Raw genomic sequence first — 18,484 nt, 5'->3', positions numbered from 1 at the left:
TCTGCCTGCTTCTGGCTCTGTCATTGTCTGAGCTACTTTCACTACCTTTTGCTCACACCCGGTAAGCGCTGTCTCATTCACTAGAAGAAACAATCTGTTTTCGTCAACTTGGGTTAGCTCATTATATGATTAAAGATAAAGATCATGAAAATTGACAGTATATTTGTATATGCCTAGTTATCACTACAGCAAATAAATTGTATTTTTAATCTCATTTTTAAGTTAGTATTTTTAAAGTAATGTTTAGACGTCAATTTGAAAAAAAGTTTTAGTTTATTTAGTTTGATTGAGGAATAAAAAAAAAGATGCAATGCTGCTAGAATTTTAGGGGGCTTTTTGGTCAAATGGGCTCCTGGCCTGTTCCCTCAGGCTGTGCCTTTTTTGTTTGGGCATTGCCTTCTGTCTGTGACTGCATTTTAGGTTACACTGAGAAGCTCTAAGGTAGATCACCGGGCTTAGGGGACAGCAGATTCAACTTAACAGCTGCCCCAATTTGTGCCTGCTTTTTGTGATGAAGGCATATATCAGCAGGCCTTGGTTATTTATCGGTTCTTGAGTAAGAGCCCAGGGACGCGGGTGGCACTGTGGGTTAAACCACAGGGTCTAGGACTTGCCGATCAGAAGGTCAGCGGTTCGAATCCCCGCGACGGGGTGAGCTCCCGTTGCTCAGTCCCTGTTCCTGCCCACCTAGCAGTTCGAAAGCACATCAAAGTGCAAGTACTGTAGATAAATAGGTACCACTCCAGTGGGAAGGTAAACGGCATTTCCATGCGCTGCTCTGGTTCGCTGGAAGCGGCTTAGTCATGCTGGCCACATGACCCGGAAGCTGTACGCCGGCTCCCTCAGCCAATAAAGCGAGATGAGCGCCGCAACCCCAGAGTCGGCCACAACTGGACCTAATGGTCAGGGGCCCCATTATCTTTACCTTTACCTTAAGAGTCCACCCCTTACAGAGTTTCAGTTTTGGAATGTGTTACGCAATGGCATTGTTCAGCATGGTGCAGCAGCAAAATGAGCAAAGCATATGTGATTGCCTCACCAGGAGCCCACAGGCTCACACATTCCTTTTAAACCCTGGTTTAAAACTGAACTAGACCACGGTCAAACAGAAAACAAACAAGTTCCAATAGCCTGGTACAGATTCATAAGATCAAGGTAACAGTGAATCATACAGAAATACCCTGAAGAACCAAAACAAGTAAACAGCACAAGAATGCGAACTAAAAGAGGGTACCTTTGCTTAGGAAGTACTTGATAGGAAGCCTGCCCTGACGCACTAGCTTTCCAAATGCAATGAGATTTTTGCATGAAAGTGAATTCAAAATACACCATCCTGGGACACCTATATCACCTGCTTTTTTCCTGAACAATAAATTGTCCATAGGAAGCAGACAATAAACATGGGAGTTAGATCTGGCAGCTTAATAAATCTCTCAAAACAGAAGCGAAAGATGTTGTAGAGAGCATGGATAATAGTGTGTGAATGTGTGTTCCAAATTCTTTTTTTTAAAATGACTCAAACTTTCTCAGAAGCCTGTTTTCAAATCAAAACATATACATCTTCTCCATACTGTAAAAGCAATGAAATTGCTAACCAGCAAACCTTCCCTATTGTAGAGGACTCTACTGACAGTTTTAAAGGAGGAGAAACAGGGAGAAATCAATACTATAGTGACAGACATCATGGAGAAGTCACAAAGTTCAAGACATGTGTAAGGGACCAATATTTCAAACAGATGAGCTTGTGAAAGGAGACTAGAGGCACCGTCGCACGGCACTGATGAAAAAGACTTTCTATATAATACTTAAGGGGAGGCAATTGGCACATATTTCAAAACAGGAAAGACCTTTCATCAGTCGGCATGCTTGCCGCAGTAGGGGCAAGAGTAAATAAGTAACGTCTTTCCAAGCATTCCTTGAGAATATCTGTAATAAACTGATCTGTGCTCATTGAGAATGTTCTGAGGTTTCCCTGGATCAACTGCAACCTCAGAAACCAATGCAGCAATACACTTACTGCAGAATGTGCTGCTACAAAAGCAATAAGGTTCCTGTTGCAGAAGCTTATGCAACATTATATTTCATACTTTTTTAAGCAGCCACCACACTATGTTGCAATGTTTACCATATTTTGAACCTTATGGTTCTGACCCCACCTTAATCTTTTTGTTTGTTTGAAGTATTTTTACATGGCCTTTCAGGTCATACAGCACTCTCAAGGTGCTTCACATCATAGAATAAAAGTATAAAGTACAAATTTAACAATAACAATTCAGTCTTTTTAAAAAAATAAAAAATAGCAGCAGTTAAGTTAAAAGCCCAGACCAGTCTTTAATTAATCGTTTCAAAGTGGATGCAAACAGCCAGGTCTTTAGAGGAGAACTAACAGAGCCACACAACCCACACCCATTCCCAAGGTAACGTATCCACCAGGTCAACAAGGTTGTTTCTCTACCAGATCAGAAGCCAGACACTGGCCAATAGTTGTCCAAAATTTATTTGCTTTTTAAACATGGGTCTAACCAGTAGCAGTCAGCAGGATATGGCTCACCTGACCTGTAGCCTGTGTCACTTCTTCTTGCTGGGAAATTGAATGGAGTGGGGAGGTGGTGCGCAAGTCCTTTGGTGGAACCAATTCAGTGCTTCCACCGGTGCGTTTGCACTGCATCGACTACACTGCCACTTTGCCCCTTCCCCTCTACCTCCTGGAGTAGCAACACAAGCAGCAGGAAGTCAGGTGAGTGCCATTGCCCAGCAGAACACCACTGAGTCTAGCTGCTTCCTCTTTGAGAGTAGTGGGCACTACACTCAAAAAAGCATTAACTACTTCTGAGGTTCATGTGGTGAGTCCTAACCTGACAGATTAATTTTTAAAATAACCTCGCAGGGTAGGGTTTTCTAGGACAGGTTGTAGTTCTCAAACCTCCAAGAATTGTTTTGCATGTCATGAGGCTGTGAAGATTTATCTGCTGCTGAAATCTATCCAAGGCAACATGATTAAATGGGACCCTAGCTACATCTCTCTCTGGCTGGTAAAACAGCGTTATCTGGGGTCAGAAGAAATGTGAGTAATTTTTATCTTTAAAATGTAAAACAAATCTATCAGTATCTAAGGACCACAACTGCTTTCCCACCTCTGCAGGTATGTCAGTGGACAAAAGCAGTGGTGGTTAGTGCTCACTGGGACTGGCAATGGAGGTAGCAGGTGGGGATCGGCTGGCTGCAGACTGGGGTTGGTGGGACAATGCTCCATTCACTCGAATGGACCAGCATCCACTGGAAAACAGATCCAGGTGGGACGGGAAGGAGAGAATGTAACATTTTAGGCATGTGGTTATCTGTATCTAGTATCAGGGTTCATGCACTCTATCTTGTTTGACACTCAAGTTAACAATATGTGTGAATGAACTATTCTGTATTAACTACCACAAATATAATTTTCAGATCGCCCAGTTTTGCATACACAATATATTTCAGTGCAACACAGTTGACACATTCAGCTGGGAGGCATCAACTGATGCAAGATTAAGTGCACATGAGTAAAATAACTATCAGAAGCATATAGCCATAGTCATATTCTGTTGAACAGAGCTATCCACTGTTTGCCTCTGTGCTTGCCTCTTATCAGCTTCCACACCCAGAAATATTTGTTTGAACTTTACTTTGACACAGCAGTAGGTCTCAGTCAGGATCAGAGGTTTTTTAGCAACTGACATTTGAAAGAAATAAAATGAGTAAAGACTAGGAAAACAGTATAAGAACAACTTCCTTCGGATGAAAATGGTTCTATAGGCCACTATTTTTCCTTATTTTCCAAATTTGACCTTCTGTCTCATTTCTTACATGTGATATTTTTAACATAATCAGACTGTTAAAATATAATTTTTCTCTGCAGCTCCCTGACAGCATTTTATATATCTCCAGGGTTTGACTTTTCCCTCCTATTCACATTTCTGTAGTGAAATCAAAAAGGCCTGCATTTAAACTGAAAAATGAAAACTTCACATTGCAAAACATTCACTCTTTCACCCTGTCATTACGCTCTCCTCTAGAATAAACTTGTCCATTCTTCTGTCATTTTTCCCTTTAATTCATATTATCATCAATTTATTTCTTGACACAGTCATTTCTGGCTCATACTTGTTCTCTAATCCTTTCATAGAAACCCATAGAAGTACTGATTCTAATCCTAACTGACTGGTTTCAAACCTTTTCACCTCATATGAAGCCATGCCAATATTGTCAATCTTGTGACCCCGTCCTCTGTAACAACAGCTATATATATAGCTCAGGTGTAGCCAAAAGGGAGGCCTGTCAGGCTCACTTACATTTCACAATGTGCACAAATCACATCAGTTCAGAAGAGAGAACAGTGCATCAAACAAGATCTGCCATGATCAACATCAAGTCGAAAGTAATGAGTGAAAATGGTAAAGAAGTTATTACAACAAACCAGCATGAAATTGAATCATTTTTCTTCATTAGACGGTGTTGCTATTATCCACTTTTAGCATGTTTGTATTAAGTAGACTTTAAACACGCAAGCTCGCTAGGCTTCAGTGACTGAAACCTCTTGGGGTATATGTGTGTGTGTGTGTGTGTGTGTGTGTGTGTGTGTGTGAGAGAGAGAGAGAGAGAGAGAGAGAGAGAGAGAGAAATAGAGAGAGAGTTCATAAAAACCAAGGCAGCCATTATTATTTCAGTGCTTGTATGCCATACACAGTTTTCTCAAATATTTCTAAATTCATAGCTGTGTCAAGTTAGAAAAGCTGGACATTAAAAACCAATAAAGTCAGGCAATAAGATCTAATCATTGCTTCTGCAGTACTAGGTGTGTCTGGAGCTGTACAAATGTAGAAATTAATTCAAGACCTTGCTTGAAAATAACAGACTACACAAAGAAGAGAGTATGCAGTGGAAGCAAAATACAGAGGGGGGAAAGTGGTTAAAATAAAAGTACGATTTTAGTAAATGCATATGCATAATTCAAGGCTAAATTCAAATTCCTAGGCTTGAATTAGCAGGCCTGATTGCTTCAAGCAAAGTTAGTTGTGAAAACCCCTTAGGCTTCAGCAACACATTTGAGCATTTTCTTACTAGAATCTGAAATGAATGAGCCTGTGAGTTATGACACATGGCAGGTGCCAGTCAGGTCATTTAAGAAGCCACAGGAAGGCGCTCATATACCACAGTGATGGGTTGCAGTCAGGCCCTGCATAGTACAAATAGTATTATGCTGAGATTACTGACATCAGCAACATGATTTATGTCATCTTTAGATGTTCTTATAACTGATGTGCTTATCAGATGACATTCCAAATAGTGAAGTAAGGAAATACATATCAGAAGTCTGATTAGATTGCTTCAGTTTGATCCATCTTTTTGCTTGCTGTAGCGCTCAAGTATGGCATTCAGAAGAACAGGCTGGGGAGTAAACAATGCTATAGGAATCTATCAAACTCATTAAAAAGTTACTCGAAGACAAAAAACATATTAAAGCATTTCTGGTCTATGTATTAAAATAATTGGTGGGGGAGGGAGGGATGTGTCCGCACTGGTTGAGTTCAGCTTCATCACAGATAAGTGGGAAGGCTATATAAAATATAAAATTCTAAATTAAGGGTAGCATTTGTCCTAAAAAAAAATCTTTGTTGTTATGTAAATCCTTTTCGTGAAATGTCCTATAACTGAAAGATAATTGATAAAATGTTCAGGTTGTGGGGGGAAATGAAATTTTTGGCTGCGCATAGGGTGTGTGTGTATTTAATATTTAAATTATATCTTGTTCATTTTACAACCTATTGTGGGAGGAAATAGAAATGAAAATTATCCATGCAAAGCAAAAGAGCAATATTTTGGGACCCATTGTTCAGAATAGAAATTAAGTGAACAATATTGGTCTGTCCCATTTGTACAGCACTGTTTCCCCAACAAGATCATGATCACCGATGTAGGTTATCTCTTCTATTTTCTCAACCCTATAATATGTCTGAAAAATAGTGACCTGCCAAAGTTTATTCAGTCTGCAATTCTATATTTATATGCCCATGTGTAACCCTCAATGGGACTTATTTGTGGGTAGACATAACGGGGACTGTGCTATCAATGAGCTTGCACTAAAAGTAGGGATTTGAAGGCAGGCATCTAAGGTCTTATCCAGATTTGAGCATTATTTAGCTGTTAATCCACTTTCCCCCCCATTAGATTGATACTGAATTAGTCCACACCAAGATTTACTGGAATTAGTTTATGAGGAGCAATTTCAGTCTTTCCTGTTCATACTAGTTGGGTCTTTCCTTTGGTCAAGGTTCCTCCTTCTAAATTGTTGATTCTGTTATGCCAATTCAGTACCAACAGGGCATGTGAACAAATAGATATGTGTGCATCTTTGTTTTGTTTTGTTTTGGGAAATGAGCAAAAGCATACATTCAGGCAATTATAAATTCTCAGCACACACATCCACAGTTTTTCGGTTTTGTGCAAACTTAACAGATCAGAATAAATATATACAGTGGTACCTCGGGTTACATACGCTTCAGGTTACAGACTCCGCTAACCCAGAAATAGTACCTCGGGTTAAGAACTTTTCTTCAGGATGAGAACAGAAATCGCGCAGCGGCAGCAGGAGGCCCCATTAGCTAAAGTGGTGCTTCAGCTTAAGAACAGTTTCAGGTTAAGAACGGACCTCCGGAACGAATTAAGTACTTAACCCGAGGTACCACTGTATATATAAAGCTAATGTAGTTTACCTTTGCACTTTTCTGGTGTTGTGCAAATCTGAAGGATTAAAAGAAATATGTATAAATGGGACTACACTCCTTTCAAGACCATGCCATAAATCTTTTCGCATAGCGAAAAAAGAAATGAAAAGCACCATTTTCAGTTTGCTGCCCAATATCTGGTTAATATTTTTTTAATGTGGTTTACTTGTGCAGGGTTTTGGTTTTGTGCAAATGCGTGGGATGAGAAGAAAAAACAACAACAAGGCTATCCTCCTCCATTCAGAAGTGAGCCAGAAAGTATTACAACAACAGCCAGAAAAAAACATTGAGGAAGTACTGGACATGGAAAGGAGAGCAACAGAGCAAGGTTTGGGATTTGTGTCGTTTGAGGGTGATGTCATGTGGACTAGGCAAATTAAATGGAAACACAAAGAGCTGCAAACAAGCCTTGCAGTCCAACTTCAGCATTCTAATCCATGATATTAAAATAATGGTATCAACCTCAAATTGTATCAAGAACCAGTGATTTTTGTATAATTTAAATAGTGCAAATCAGAAAGGGGTGATATTTTATGGAGGTCATGACAAAGGTCTTACTAACAATCTTATAACACCATGCTATGTGCTGATGTGCTGGCAAGCATTTGCCATGTGGGGCAGCTGACAGAACACCAAGTCCTGTGGCATTGCACTGGCTCTACCAGCCAGCCAAGAACACGCTTTCAATGCAACCTTGAGATAGTTTATGCAAGAGCCCTAAATAAATAAGGCTTCCACATGGGCACAAGTCACCAAGTTGCTGTAGCAGTTAGTAGTTTTAACAGCAGCTACAGCCACACATGGCCAACCTTTTACCTTCTCAGCATCTCTAGCCTGCATATTTACCCTTCAGCAGTGCTAATTTGTTCTGCTCCCGCCCCCCCCGCCCCCGGGCAAATAACTATTCTCATTTCACCCCTCTATTGCCTTTTGGGGAGACACAGGGGGCAGCATTTTGTTTGTGGGCAGTAAACAAGCATTCACTAGAGATCTTCAAGTTTCAGTCCTCCCAGAGGTCTCTAGAAGGTAATGTACAGAAAGGAAGGCACTCAGATGCAAAATGCCCCTCCCCACAACTGTCTAGCGGATCATAAATATTGCTGAATGTGTTTGAGTTTGCTTGAACTTTAAGCTGTCTATAGGTACAACCAGATTAATTTTGTGATTAAGCATTCTGTTAAACATTATTAGGTTTCTTTTTTAAAAAAGAATCTTGTTATGATCAGTTTAGTTACAAACCTTCAGCAGGCAGTGCAGGGCAGACTATTGCTGAACATATGAATAAAATATACAGCAGCAGGGAGAGAGTCTTCAGCAATATGTAGGGAATGTTGAGGAGCCCTGGCAGTGATTTCTGGTTGGATGGTTTGGCATTGCAGGGAACTATGGCCTGTCTGTGGTATGCTAGCTTTTTACTTACAGGGAGTTATACATGTGGGAGATTATTGTTTTTCAAAGCATCCTCTCAAACTGTAATCTAAAGCGGCACAACCCATTCTCAGGACCATACGACTCACTGTGCTATACATCAGGTGTTTGCCGTTGGTCCCCAAGTGCTAAATAGCCAAGTAATGAGAAGTCAAATTATGTACATGTGTGTGAGAACCAGCCCTAAGAGCTGCCCTCCATGGCTTTTTTGACCTCGCAGTTGACACTTCAATCCACTCTACATGGGATTATGGCTTTCATACAGAGGTTTGAAACTAGCATTGAGTAGAGTAACAAAACGGTAATAGGAAACAGCTTCCCATTTGGGCCGTAAGCAACAAAAAGACCCTTAGCTCTAGCATAGTAAATGGCAATTTTGTACTGTAAAAAGCAGTGCGACACAGAATGCTATAGCCATCAATTACTCCCAAAGGATTTAAGGGCAAGGAATGTGATGGGTAGAGCTTAGGTGGCTCAATTACTTAGGGACTCAATTACTTAAAACAAAGAAACTGAATTTTAAAAAATGACAAAAATTCAAAATTATTTCTCTGCTACAACCTTGACATCCATAAATCTGGAAGTCTCCAAGGCACAATATCTCTCTGCTAGAGAGGTGACAATTAATTGGTATTTTACTTACCTCATCCGCATAGATTATGCAGGAGAATTCTAATCACCATGTGCTACACACATGTAAGGTCAGGGTGGGCCAGACTTTGACAGTAGTATAAAATGGATGTTGCTTATCCTCCTTATTAAAGTGAGGGAGTGGGTGTGCTACTCAGGGATTTGCTAGAGCAGAAGCCAAGGGCCTGCCAGGAGATTTTCCAGAGCCAATGGGATTCTGCCTAACTGCAAAAGTATGTTGCTGAAATGTTAAAATCAGAAACCACCTAGCTATTCTAAAAATATGCAATATGCATTCATCATTGCCTGCATAAACCTGATGGTACATAAAAGTTTTCAGCGGGTCTTTTGAAAGTTGAAACAGAAGGTACTGGCTCAATTTCCATTGGCAAAGTGTTCTACAGTACTGGACCAATGGCATGAAAGGTTTAGTTTCTTGTTATCAAATGAGCTTTACCAACCAATGATGTTTCTGCAGATGATCTCAGTGATCAAGCTGGTATATAAGGGTCAGGAAGTGCACATAATCCTTCCAGACACATTTCCCAGTAAATATACATAATCTCCAACAGCCCTTGGAAACTGTGCATACAACAACTGAATTTTGTACTTTATACTCTTTCTCTCCCAGCCAGGTTTCCCTTAAGCCCTTCCTAAATGTTTAAATCTTCCCTCCCCTGTGATTCTCATGGTTATTGACTCCATGGTGCTATTAAGCATTTTCCCTTCCTTAATAGCAGCATGGGGATAATTTCCATCTGTGTGGTGGAAATGAGAGAGAAGATTTAAAAATTCCATCTCCCTGCAACACCCCTTGGGCTGCTCAGCAAGCTGAGGAACAGCTGAAAATGATGAAAAGGGGGCTGGCCTGCAGAAAAAGTTAGTATTTAGCTGGAGCCCCCCTTAAACCTCTTTGCTTCTCTGCGGGAGGGTTGTATTGTGGGCCATGTAAGAATGGGCATTGGGCTACAGGCATCCTGGGAACAGAGATTGTACACTTCTGCACATGAAATAGAAAAAAATGCATGTTTCTTGGAAAGTCTGTATGTAGACTGGAGATTGCGCATATTGCCCAGGAAATGTACAAAATTCAGAGATTATACAAAATTCAGTCACATGCCCATTTCCAAAGTTCTCTTGGAAATTATGTCTCTTGACAGGGAAATGTGCATAATTCCCTCTTCATAGAAGAATTATGTGCAAATTTTCCATGAGGCCTAGTGAGTGTGCACAATGGCCAGTTGTTATGCACTTTAACTGCTCAATTTACATTCCCTTTAACTTACACACCATGACCAGTGTGGCACTCTGAAATTGCCTCTAACTCCAAAATAAACGTGGCTGAATTTGTGCATAACCAGTGTTACAAAGACAACCTGCAGGAAGACTTGAGTTCTCATGCTTTACCCTTCTCCATTTTGGCAGCATAAAGGGGTTAAAAAGCTTTTGCTCTTTCATTTTAACTTGTTGTTAAGTTCAAAGGTAAACATATTGTAGTTAATCTTAATTAACCATGAGTTGTGAAGCAAGCTTACTACAGCAAACCATAACTAAGATAAGCCACCACTGAGGGTTTATATGTCATACTAAACTCCTATTAATCTAAATGGAAGCAAAATCTTCCAATGGCTGTGCTGAGGGAGTAGAGGGGAGCCAGAAAACTCAAGGCTTGTTGGAGTTCATCCTCATAATGCTAAACTGGTTCACCATTATGTGCAAACAAAACTTTTGCCGGTCTCCATCTTCTACAGAGTTATAGTAATTATACACCTTTCCATTTTAAACAGCATTCCTTAAAACTAAATCCCATGGAAATCAGAAAGGCTTCTGAGTAAAGTTTAAACTTATTAAGGAATGTGCTGTGAGTTTACAGATTGCTGCTCAGCATGGATAATGAAAGAATGTGAAGCTATAGAAAAGTCATTCCAGAAAGTGGCCTTATATGCTTCAAAGATAATGGCATATAATGTGTAGTACTGCATGTGCTGTACTGCATTTCCACCAGTGCCTTTGGAAGCATAAGTAATAAATTGTTCATTGTCAAGCTAAAATCGGGCATATTTCAATGCTGTTTCTTTTCTTGGTGGCGATAATTTATATGATACAGTTCAAAGTAAGCTATACATTCTTTAGGCTAGAGAGGGCTGCACTGTCTTCTGGTTTAGTAACTCCACTGGTGTTAGCCTCTTTTGGTGCATAGCAAGTGTATAGATGTCAACTTCCCTAGAGATGGGGGAGAAATCTGGTTCCATTCACCTTTTGTGCACTTCCTGATTTGCACTTCCTGCAACAATACACAAACTGAAACATATCTATCTTTCAGAATTCACACTTCTCCAAATTTTGTGAAACGGCCCTACAACCAAATAATGTACATACAAAAGTCCATATACTGAAGTGTGCAAAACAATACATGCATTAATGAAACTAACGTACAAAATATGTTAGGAAAAACTGCATGCAAAAATTTCCACATTGGGAGACATATACACTAAATGCTGACAAATTCTCATAACTTTGTTTTTTTTAAAACAACAACAACAACACACAAACTGATAGAGAAATGTGGGTGACTGCACTTTAGAATAGAAAAATGAAAAGCTAAGAGAAAGTGAGAATGGTTGATTCATCCATCCCCATCACTACTCATCTTTCCCAGTTATAGCCAGTATGGCAGTCCCATGCTTGCCCCCACTTGCCTTTTGAACTATGCTGCTGATGGTCCAGTTGTAATGGGGAAAACTTACCTAGCAGTCCAGGATTGGGAAATCTCCAGGAATCATTGTATGTGGAATACTGTGGATGGCTATATGGACTTCCGGAAAACTCACTCCCTGCAATCAAAAAGAAAGGGAATGTTATATAAAATTTAATAATCAAGATCAAGATTAAAGTAATTGACTGGTGGAAACATACTGAATTCTAGCAGATGACTTGATAGTAAGAGACAGTTTTCTTGGTAGCTGAGCCTAATGTGTGGTCTGCTCTCCCCAGAGAGGATTGCCTGCTGCCCACACTTCTTTGGTGCAAGGCAAATACCTTTATTGTTTTCCAAGGCTTTTTAAACTGCTAGTGATGCTGATATTATACTGCAGTTGCACCTGCTGTTCTTATTCTAGTAGTATTTTATCTGTGTTACAGTTGTTATTATTTTATTGCTTTAGTATTGCTAGCCACCTTAGAAATACTTGTATTGAAGAAACAGGATGAAAATCTATAAAAGTTAACTGCACATATAGGCATATATGGGGGAAATACGTGTTGACCACAAGGTTGGAGACAAGCTTTCTCTAGGCATTATTTTCACACCTGAATTGCAAATAAAGTTTTTGTCTTAGATTGATTTTCACAAGCAAGCAGCAAATAAATGGAGTTGGAAGTAACTTTAATTTCCGTGTCTACAAATCCCAAATGTGATTTGACAGCATTTGAATATCTGAATGGCAGTTTCTGAATAAAATTCAGCAGCATGAACTTTCGCATTTTCCATGTATTTGCTTTCTCAAGTTTTCAGGTTCACTATTTGGCATAGCAAAAAGACTGCCTAACTAATCCAGGAAGGGAGATCTGTGTGTAGAAACATACCAAGTCAGACCATTGACTGGCAGTGGAGGGTTTCATACAGGAGATTTTTCCCAACCTTGCCTGGAGTAGCTGGGGATTGAACATGAGACACATCCTTCCACCAATGAAAGTAGTCTTCACTGTGCATGGTAGCAGCTGAGAATACAAATGTGCATCTGGATGTGCATCCCCATTCATACTGTGATGCCTGCTAAAGCTCCCTTGAACTGGCTAGATCAGTGTTTCCCAAACGTTTTTGGGCAACGGCACACCTGTTAGCCGGAAAAAAATCTCGCGGCACACCACCATTAAAGCCCCGCCCCGTGACGTCAGCGCGCAGCGTCACGCCGGGAGGGACGCACAAAAGCGAAAGTTTTTTCCCTCCCCCTTGCCGGGGTGGGAGGAGGCAGCAGAGCGAGGGCAGCTGAGGCGGCGGCGGCGATAGCGGGCGGAGGAGGGGGCGGCGGCGGGAGTTGCTGCTGCTGTTGTTGCTGCTGCTGCCCGGACATGCCGGCCTCCTCCTCCTCCGCTGTCTCGCGCTCCTCCCTTTTGCGCGCGCTGCCCCGCCGCTCGGCACCACCACCGCGGAACCGCCCCCGGCTCGACGCGGATCCTCGCCGCCGCCGCCGCCTCTCACCGCCCGACTCGCCCGCCTTCCTCCCACGGCACACCAGCCGGTGTCTCACGGCACACTAGTGTGCCGCGGAACACCGGTTGGGAAACACTGGGCTAGATACATCTTTTGATGTGCGTTCTATCCAGGATCACCACTTTAGCTTATTTTCCTGTGTGTGTACTGTGCTACTTTCCTCTTGGGTTGTGTACTATAATTTTTCTTTAGAACCATGGTTGGTATTCAACCATGTTTCACTCAGAACAGACCTTCTGAAATGACTGCCCATGACTAAGAAGGGTCTACTTTCTAAAGTGAGTTGAATACTAACACTACTCTTCATCTGGAAGCCACTACCTGTACTAACACAACTAGGGAAGGAGGCCAACTTTTTCTGTGCCACCAAGCAAACGAAACATAGGCTTAACCATTTAATATATGGTTAAAAATGTGTTGGTACAAAATCAGTTGTCTGGTAGAAGTTTGTGTCAGAGTAACAGCAGCAAGACAACAAGGGAAAATATGGCACTCCTCTACAGTGGTACCTCGGGTTACATACGCTTCAGGTTACATATGCTTCAGGTTACAGACTCCGCTAACCCAAAAATAGTACCTCAGGTTAAGAACTTTGCTTCAGGATGAGAACAGAAATCGTGCGGCGGCAGCGGGAGGCCCCATTAGCTAAAGTGGTGCTTCAGGTTAAGAACGGACCTCCGGAACGAATCAAGTTCTTAACCCGAGGTACCACTGTATTTATTTATTTTCAAGAAAGAGAAACTGGCAAATGACACAAACTCTGTTTAGTCAACTTATCTGTGTGGAATGAATCTGTGTGGGTGGTGAGGGAACTTATCCACTGGCTCCTACCACAACAATCATGCTTTCATCATAGCTTCAAAACAGAATGTTTTCGCCTAGGCTCTGCTTGCCTGATCTGTATCCTGCATTTTTACGACCTCCATCATAGGTGCATGATAAAACAGAAAGTGCTTTAAAGGACTAATTCACATAGTAATTTTTCAGTTTTTTCTCCACACACCTGGGGTTGTGTAGTAAGAGGTGTGCTTCACATCTTCTCTACAAATTATTCCGATCAAGGGTGATTGGGAGGAAATTTGACATGACAGGGAGGGAACAGGTCATTTATTGATACTTAACATGAATCTGTGGTTAAGGTATCGGCTTTGGGTACACATGTACTTTTAACTCTGGCTGAGGGAGTCAGGAAATTTACCAGACTTCACATTCAAACCCCATCAAGATAGTTCAGGATGTGTCTGAAGGTGAATCAACACTGTTTCCCTACCAATAAAAACATATACTTCAAATATTAACTGGCTAAGCTGGTATAGTCCATCTACAAGACTATTTGACCTCAGTTTAATGGGGAGCGTTGCTTTTGGAAGCTGCCCCATATATCTCTTTGTGAGGTAGAAGGAACTGACGTAAGGTGTAATGTGCAAACAACGACTCCCCATCTCCAAATGAAACTTGAGGTGTAAAGTCACAGAATGGACCGTGGCTTCAACTGAGCATGAAAATAATGTAGGAATTGTTTTTGTATGAAGTAGCACCAAAATAGGTGGCAAAATAGGTTGAGTTTAGCTGTGCCAGCAAAACAAGCTCTTTCAGGGGTGAGGGAAGCATAGCTGGACTGGATAAATCAGCCCAAACTCCTTAGGAGCCACTTCACACAGAGAAAAGGGCCCTTTCACTTTATCTTTTCTGCTTCAGCCACGCTGCCAGCACCATGTGGGAAAAAGGTATTTACATTTCTTTTTTAACTGGAAGGCAAGAACTAGACTGAATACCTAAATAAACCTGCAATGTGCCCCAGCATAAGAACCAAATTTAAATAATATTTCAATCTTAGAAATGGTTCTGTTAGCAAAACTGTACATCTGACTCCTTTTCCTTTCCTGCTTGCTCAACTCAAACCCTGTCTTCTTCCCTTTCAACATGCAACTGACCCCTTCTTCGTCTGGGACTACTAGTGGCTCCCTCAGATGTTGTCCCATTGGCAGTTGGCTTTAGTAGCAAAGCCTGGAAGAGTAACATGCTTATCTCCTTATCTAAAGTGTTTGGGGAACAGTGCCTCCTCATGATATTTATTATGTAAAAGTTATCTGAGCATAGAGATACATTTTGTAAGCTTTCTGCCTTGACCACAATCACCTATAGTGCTATATTCCCATTGGCAAGAAAATGTCCCAACGTATCCAAACAAGGTTTGTAACTTCTTCACTTGCAAGTTGTTTCATGCAGTTTGAAGTTACCCAGGCAATGGGGATGGACCTCCTTGCTACATCCACTGTCTTTAGCTGAAATGTCCACCAATTAAATCCAAATACAAATTAGTTTTCTTTACCTTCACTCAGCTAGAATCTTTTATCTTGAAAGGAATCTTGCAGCAGGTTGGAGCTCGAGACTTCGCTCCCACAGAGACTTGACATTGCAAAGTTTGCTGGCTTGATCGCCACTCCCCCCCCCCCCCGCTCCTTTCGGACAGGAGTTTAGGAGGTTGCTTGAGAGCCTTTTGCAAGCCGCTTGACCCTTCAGAACCTCAGAAGAACCTCCTGAGGCTTTTTAGGAGGTGCAACTCATCTTGTTGCTTTCCCCCCTCTCTCCGTGGGGCTCAAGACCATCTCTCTTTGTCAGAGCAAACGGACTTGCACTCCATTCTCCATTAGCAAGAAGCAGAAGTCCCCTTAACACAACATATTCTAATTGGGTATTGTCTTAATTACTTTTTTAAAAAATCACATTGACATTGGTATATATAACAAATACTATTAAGATGTAACTTCATGTATCAGTGGAGAGGTGACCATTTTCTATTTTTTTAATCCTGAAGGCCACTCTGTCCTCCATACTGGGGAATGGGTGGGGGATCCAGAAAAGTATTTTGCCCTACAAACTGGCCTTCTTCATGAGTGGTCAGGCTGCCTAATAAAGCTGATATCATCCCACAGTTAAAGAACATGTGTTCTGACTAGGGCTCAATTTTGGTTCTCTCAGTCTCTCATTTTTCCAATCTTAAATTCAGTTCTCTGCATTTTTGCACCAATTTGCACTATATATGAAATCCTTCGGCATTTTACTGCAAGTTTCTCCTGTTTTTTTCTATGCAGTTTTAACTTGCACACATTTTTGCAAGCAATTTCTTTTAATATAAAGCATTTGTATATGTTATCTTTGCAAATGTATTCATTTTTATGCACATTTCCCCCTAATGTATGCATTGTAAAATTTGGATATCAAATTTCGAAGGACATCTTTATTTCTCCTTTTGTTACAGAAAGTGTGAATTTGATACGCTTGGCTTTAAATCATATTCCCCCCTCCCTAGTTCTGACATTGCCAGGGCATCACATACAAAACCCAAAAGACAAATGTGTTAATCCATGGTGTAACTAGATGTATCAAGGAATGCATGGATCCCACCTACCATTGGCTTCCCCACATATCACATGCTGGCCTTCCTTACTTTCTGCATTTCCTAAGTCCATTTTGAGTCATTAACTATAACTTGTGGAGAGCAAGGAAATGCAAAAGGCAGTGGCACTACATTACACATTTCTTTTGCTAGATGTTACTAGGGTGATAACACATGGGAAGATCTACCTAGACCTTAAAACTTGAAAACATTTTGCTTTCCCTTGTGTGTGAAAGTGTAAACTAAGTTTTTTATATGATTTTGGGCAAAATCTGTAAGGACTGTCAGAGACAAGATAATATTTTTTTTCAGGTTCTTGCTCCAATCCCAAGGGCTATTGCCAGTTAGGCTATGCCTGAGCATCTAAATTTATTAACTGAGACACAACAAAACACATCAACTTAAAGACGAGGGGTATGTTATGACACTGCAGAGAGAATGATTGCTGCACTATTGGCATACAGCACTTTCCCTTTACTCGGATATCTACTTCTATTCCATGCAAGGTTTGATTAACCATGTTCTACAAATTAAATAGTCATTATACAAATATTACCTCTATATCTTTAACATATATAAGCATTACACACAGACACACACCATACAGCACAAACTGGATTGCTACAGCCCATAGAGTTAGCTGTGGCATTATGTGAGCCAGTTTGCTCATTCCTGACTCCTTGGTGAACCTAGTACATGAAGGAAGCAAGTGGGATAATAGTATATTCCGGCACACCCTAACAAAGAATGCAAGTTCAGGACTTGCCTCAATTTCCCTAAAAGGGAGCTACAATAACAAACAGATTTATTATTCTCATATTCCCAATTATTATTATACATATGCTTCAGGTTACAGACTCCGCTAACCCAGAAATATTACCTCGGGTTAAGAACTTTGCTTCAGGATGAGAACAGAAATCGTGCTCTGGCAGCAGCAGGAGGCCCCATTAGCTAAAGTGGTGCTTCAGGTTAAGAACAGTTTCAGGTTAAAAACAGACCTCCAGAACGAAAGTATTTAACCCGAGGTACCATTGTATCTGAAATGCAACTCCATTCCTAAAGGACCTTGCACGTTTCTTACACCACCTCTTCACACAACGGAGAGATTTTTAAGAGGAGTTATTCCATCATCGCCATATGGTATTGGGGGGGGGGGGAGGCCCGCTGCAGGTCTCATGAACTCTCCCCGCCTCTGGCTCAGGTAAATCTCCTCCGTACTCCTGCAGCTAGCTAATCAGGAACAGCCAGACTGCCATTCTCCTGCCTGTGTGTTGTAAAGCAGGAAACTTCACTTTTCTAACAATAATCAACACTCCTGCACAAGTATCAGTTGAAGTAAGCTGACATTTCATTCTCTGATTTTGTTCCCACCACTACTTCCACCTCTACTCGCTGCTATCCTCTCCCTCTCTCTCTCTCTCTCTCTCTCCCTCTCCACACACACACACACACACACATCTCTAGGCCTCTCTGGGGGACGCTCTAGTGCCTGACAGGCTGAGGCTTCCAATTCTCTGTTTTTTATGCCTCAGTGGTCAGGGTGTCAGGCTCCTGCAGTACAGACCAGCCAAGAGCTAGAGGAGTCACTGAATACCATCAGTTCGGTGACAGTATTGCTCGCTTCATCCCACATACTCTGCATATCCATCAGCCATGCAAAAGGAAAAAAAGCGGAGTGGGGCAGGGGGGAGAAGCAAGCACGAAACAGAATGGGTAGGAAGAGACTAAAAGGAAAGCCACCGGCCCTCCTATTAGCATCACAGGCCTTGGACAGACAAATGGAGCAGGAGTACAGTGAAACTAAACGAGATGAATGAACACTGCATGAGTGCCTCGTGATTTCCAGCAGATACTCCTGCACCCATCAGATATACTTCTTGACAGCACTGTTTAATGATCAGCCCAGTCAAAAGCAATACTATGCATCAGCTACCCAGGGGAGTTTGTGTGTGTCTGTAGGGAGGGGTGGTGGTGAGAGAGGTAGACGATTAGGAAGATGAAATATTTTGCAAAACGATGGTTCAATACATTGTGGAGGGGTTTTTTTCTTAG

The 18,484-nt window shown here is 41.4% G+C and overlaps 1 protein-coding gene and 1 long non-coding RNA gene across 8 annotated transcripts in view; one reads left to right on the top strand and one right to left on the bottom strand.

Moving 5' to 3' along the window:
- The window catches only part of LOC310696498, a 105,773-nt gene extending 98,544 nt beyond the window's left edge, over positions 1-7,229 (top strand). For 2 of the 3 annotated variants that reach the window (XR_014520572.1, XR_014520574.1), the window contains 2 exons: positions 3,960-4,430; positions 6,936-7,229. This is a non-coding gene — a long non-coding RNA (uncharacterized lncRNA). The remainder of the gene's footprint in view (positions 1-3,959; positions 4,431-6,935) is intronic. The other variant, XR_014520573.1, reaches the window with a different exon arrangement.
- Positions 1-18,484, bottom strand: part of PAX5 (paired box 5) — a 260,888-nt gene that overhangs the window by 11,240 nt on the left and 231,164 nt on the right. For all 5 annotated transcript variants that reach the window (XM_083481891.1, XM_083481892.1, XM_083481888.1 and 2 more), the window contains one exon: positions 11,567-11,653. In XM_083481891.1, the coding sequence (XP_083338017.1) occupies positions 11,567-11,653 (87 nt within the window). The remainder of the gene's footprint in view (positions 1-11,566; positions 11,654-18,484) is intronic.

This window comes from Podarcis liolepis (assembly GCF_965112155.1).
Source record: "Podarcis liolepis genome assembly, chromosome: 17".
In the NCBI taxonomy this organism is placed as follows: Eukaryota; Metazoa; Chordata; class Lepidosauria; order Squamata; family Lacertidae; genus Podarcis; species Podarcis liolepis.
The sequence above is the reverse complement of the archived record's forward strand: the minus strand, read 5'-3'. Positions and strand labels throughout refer to the sequence as shown.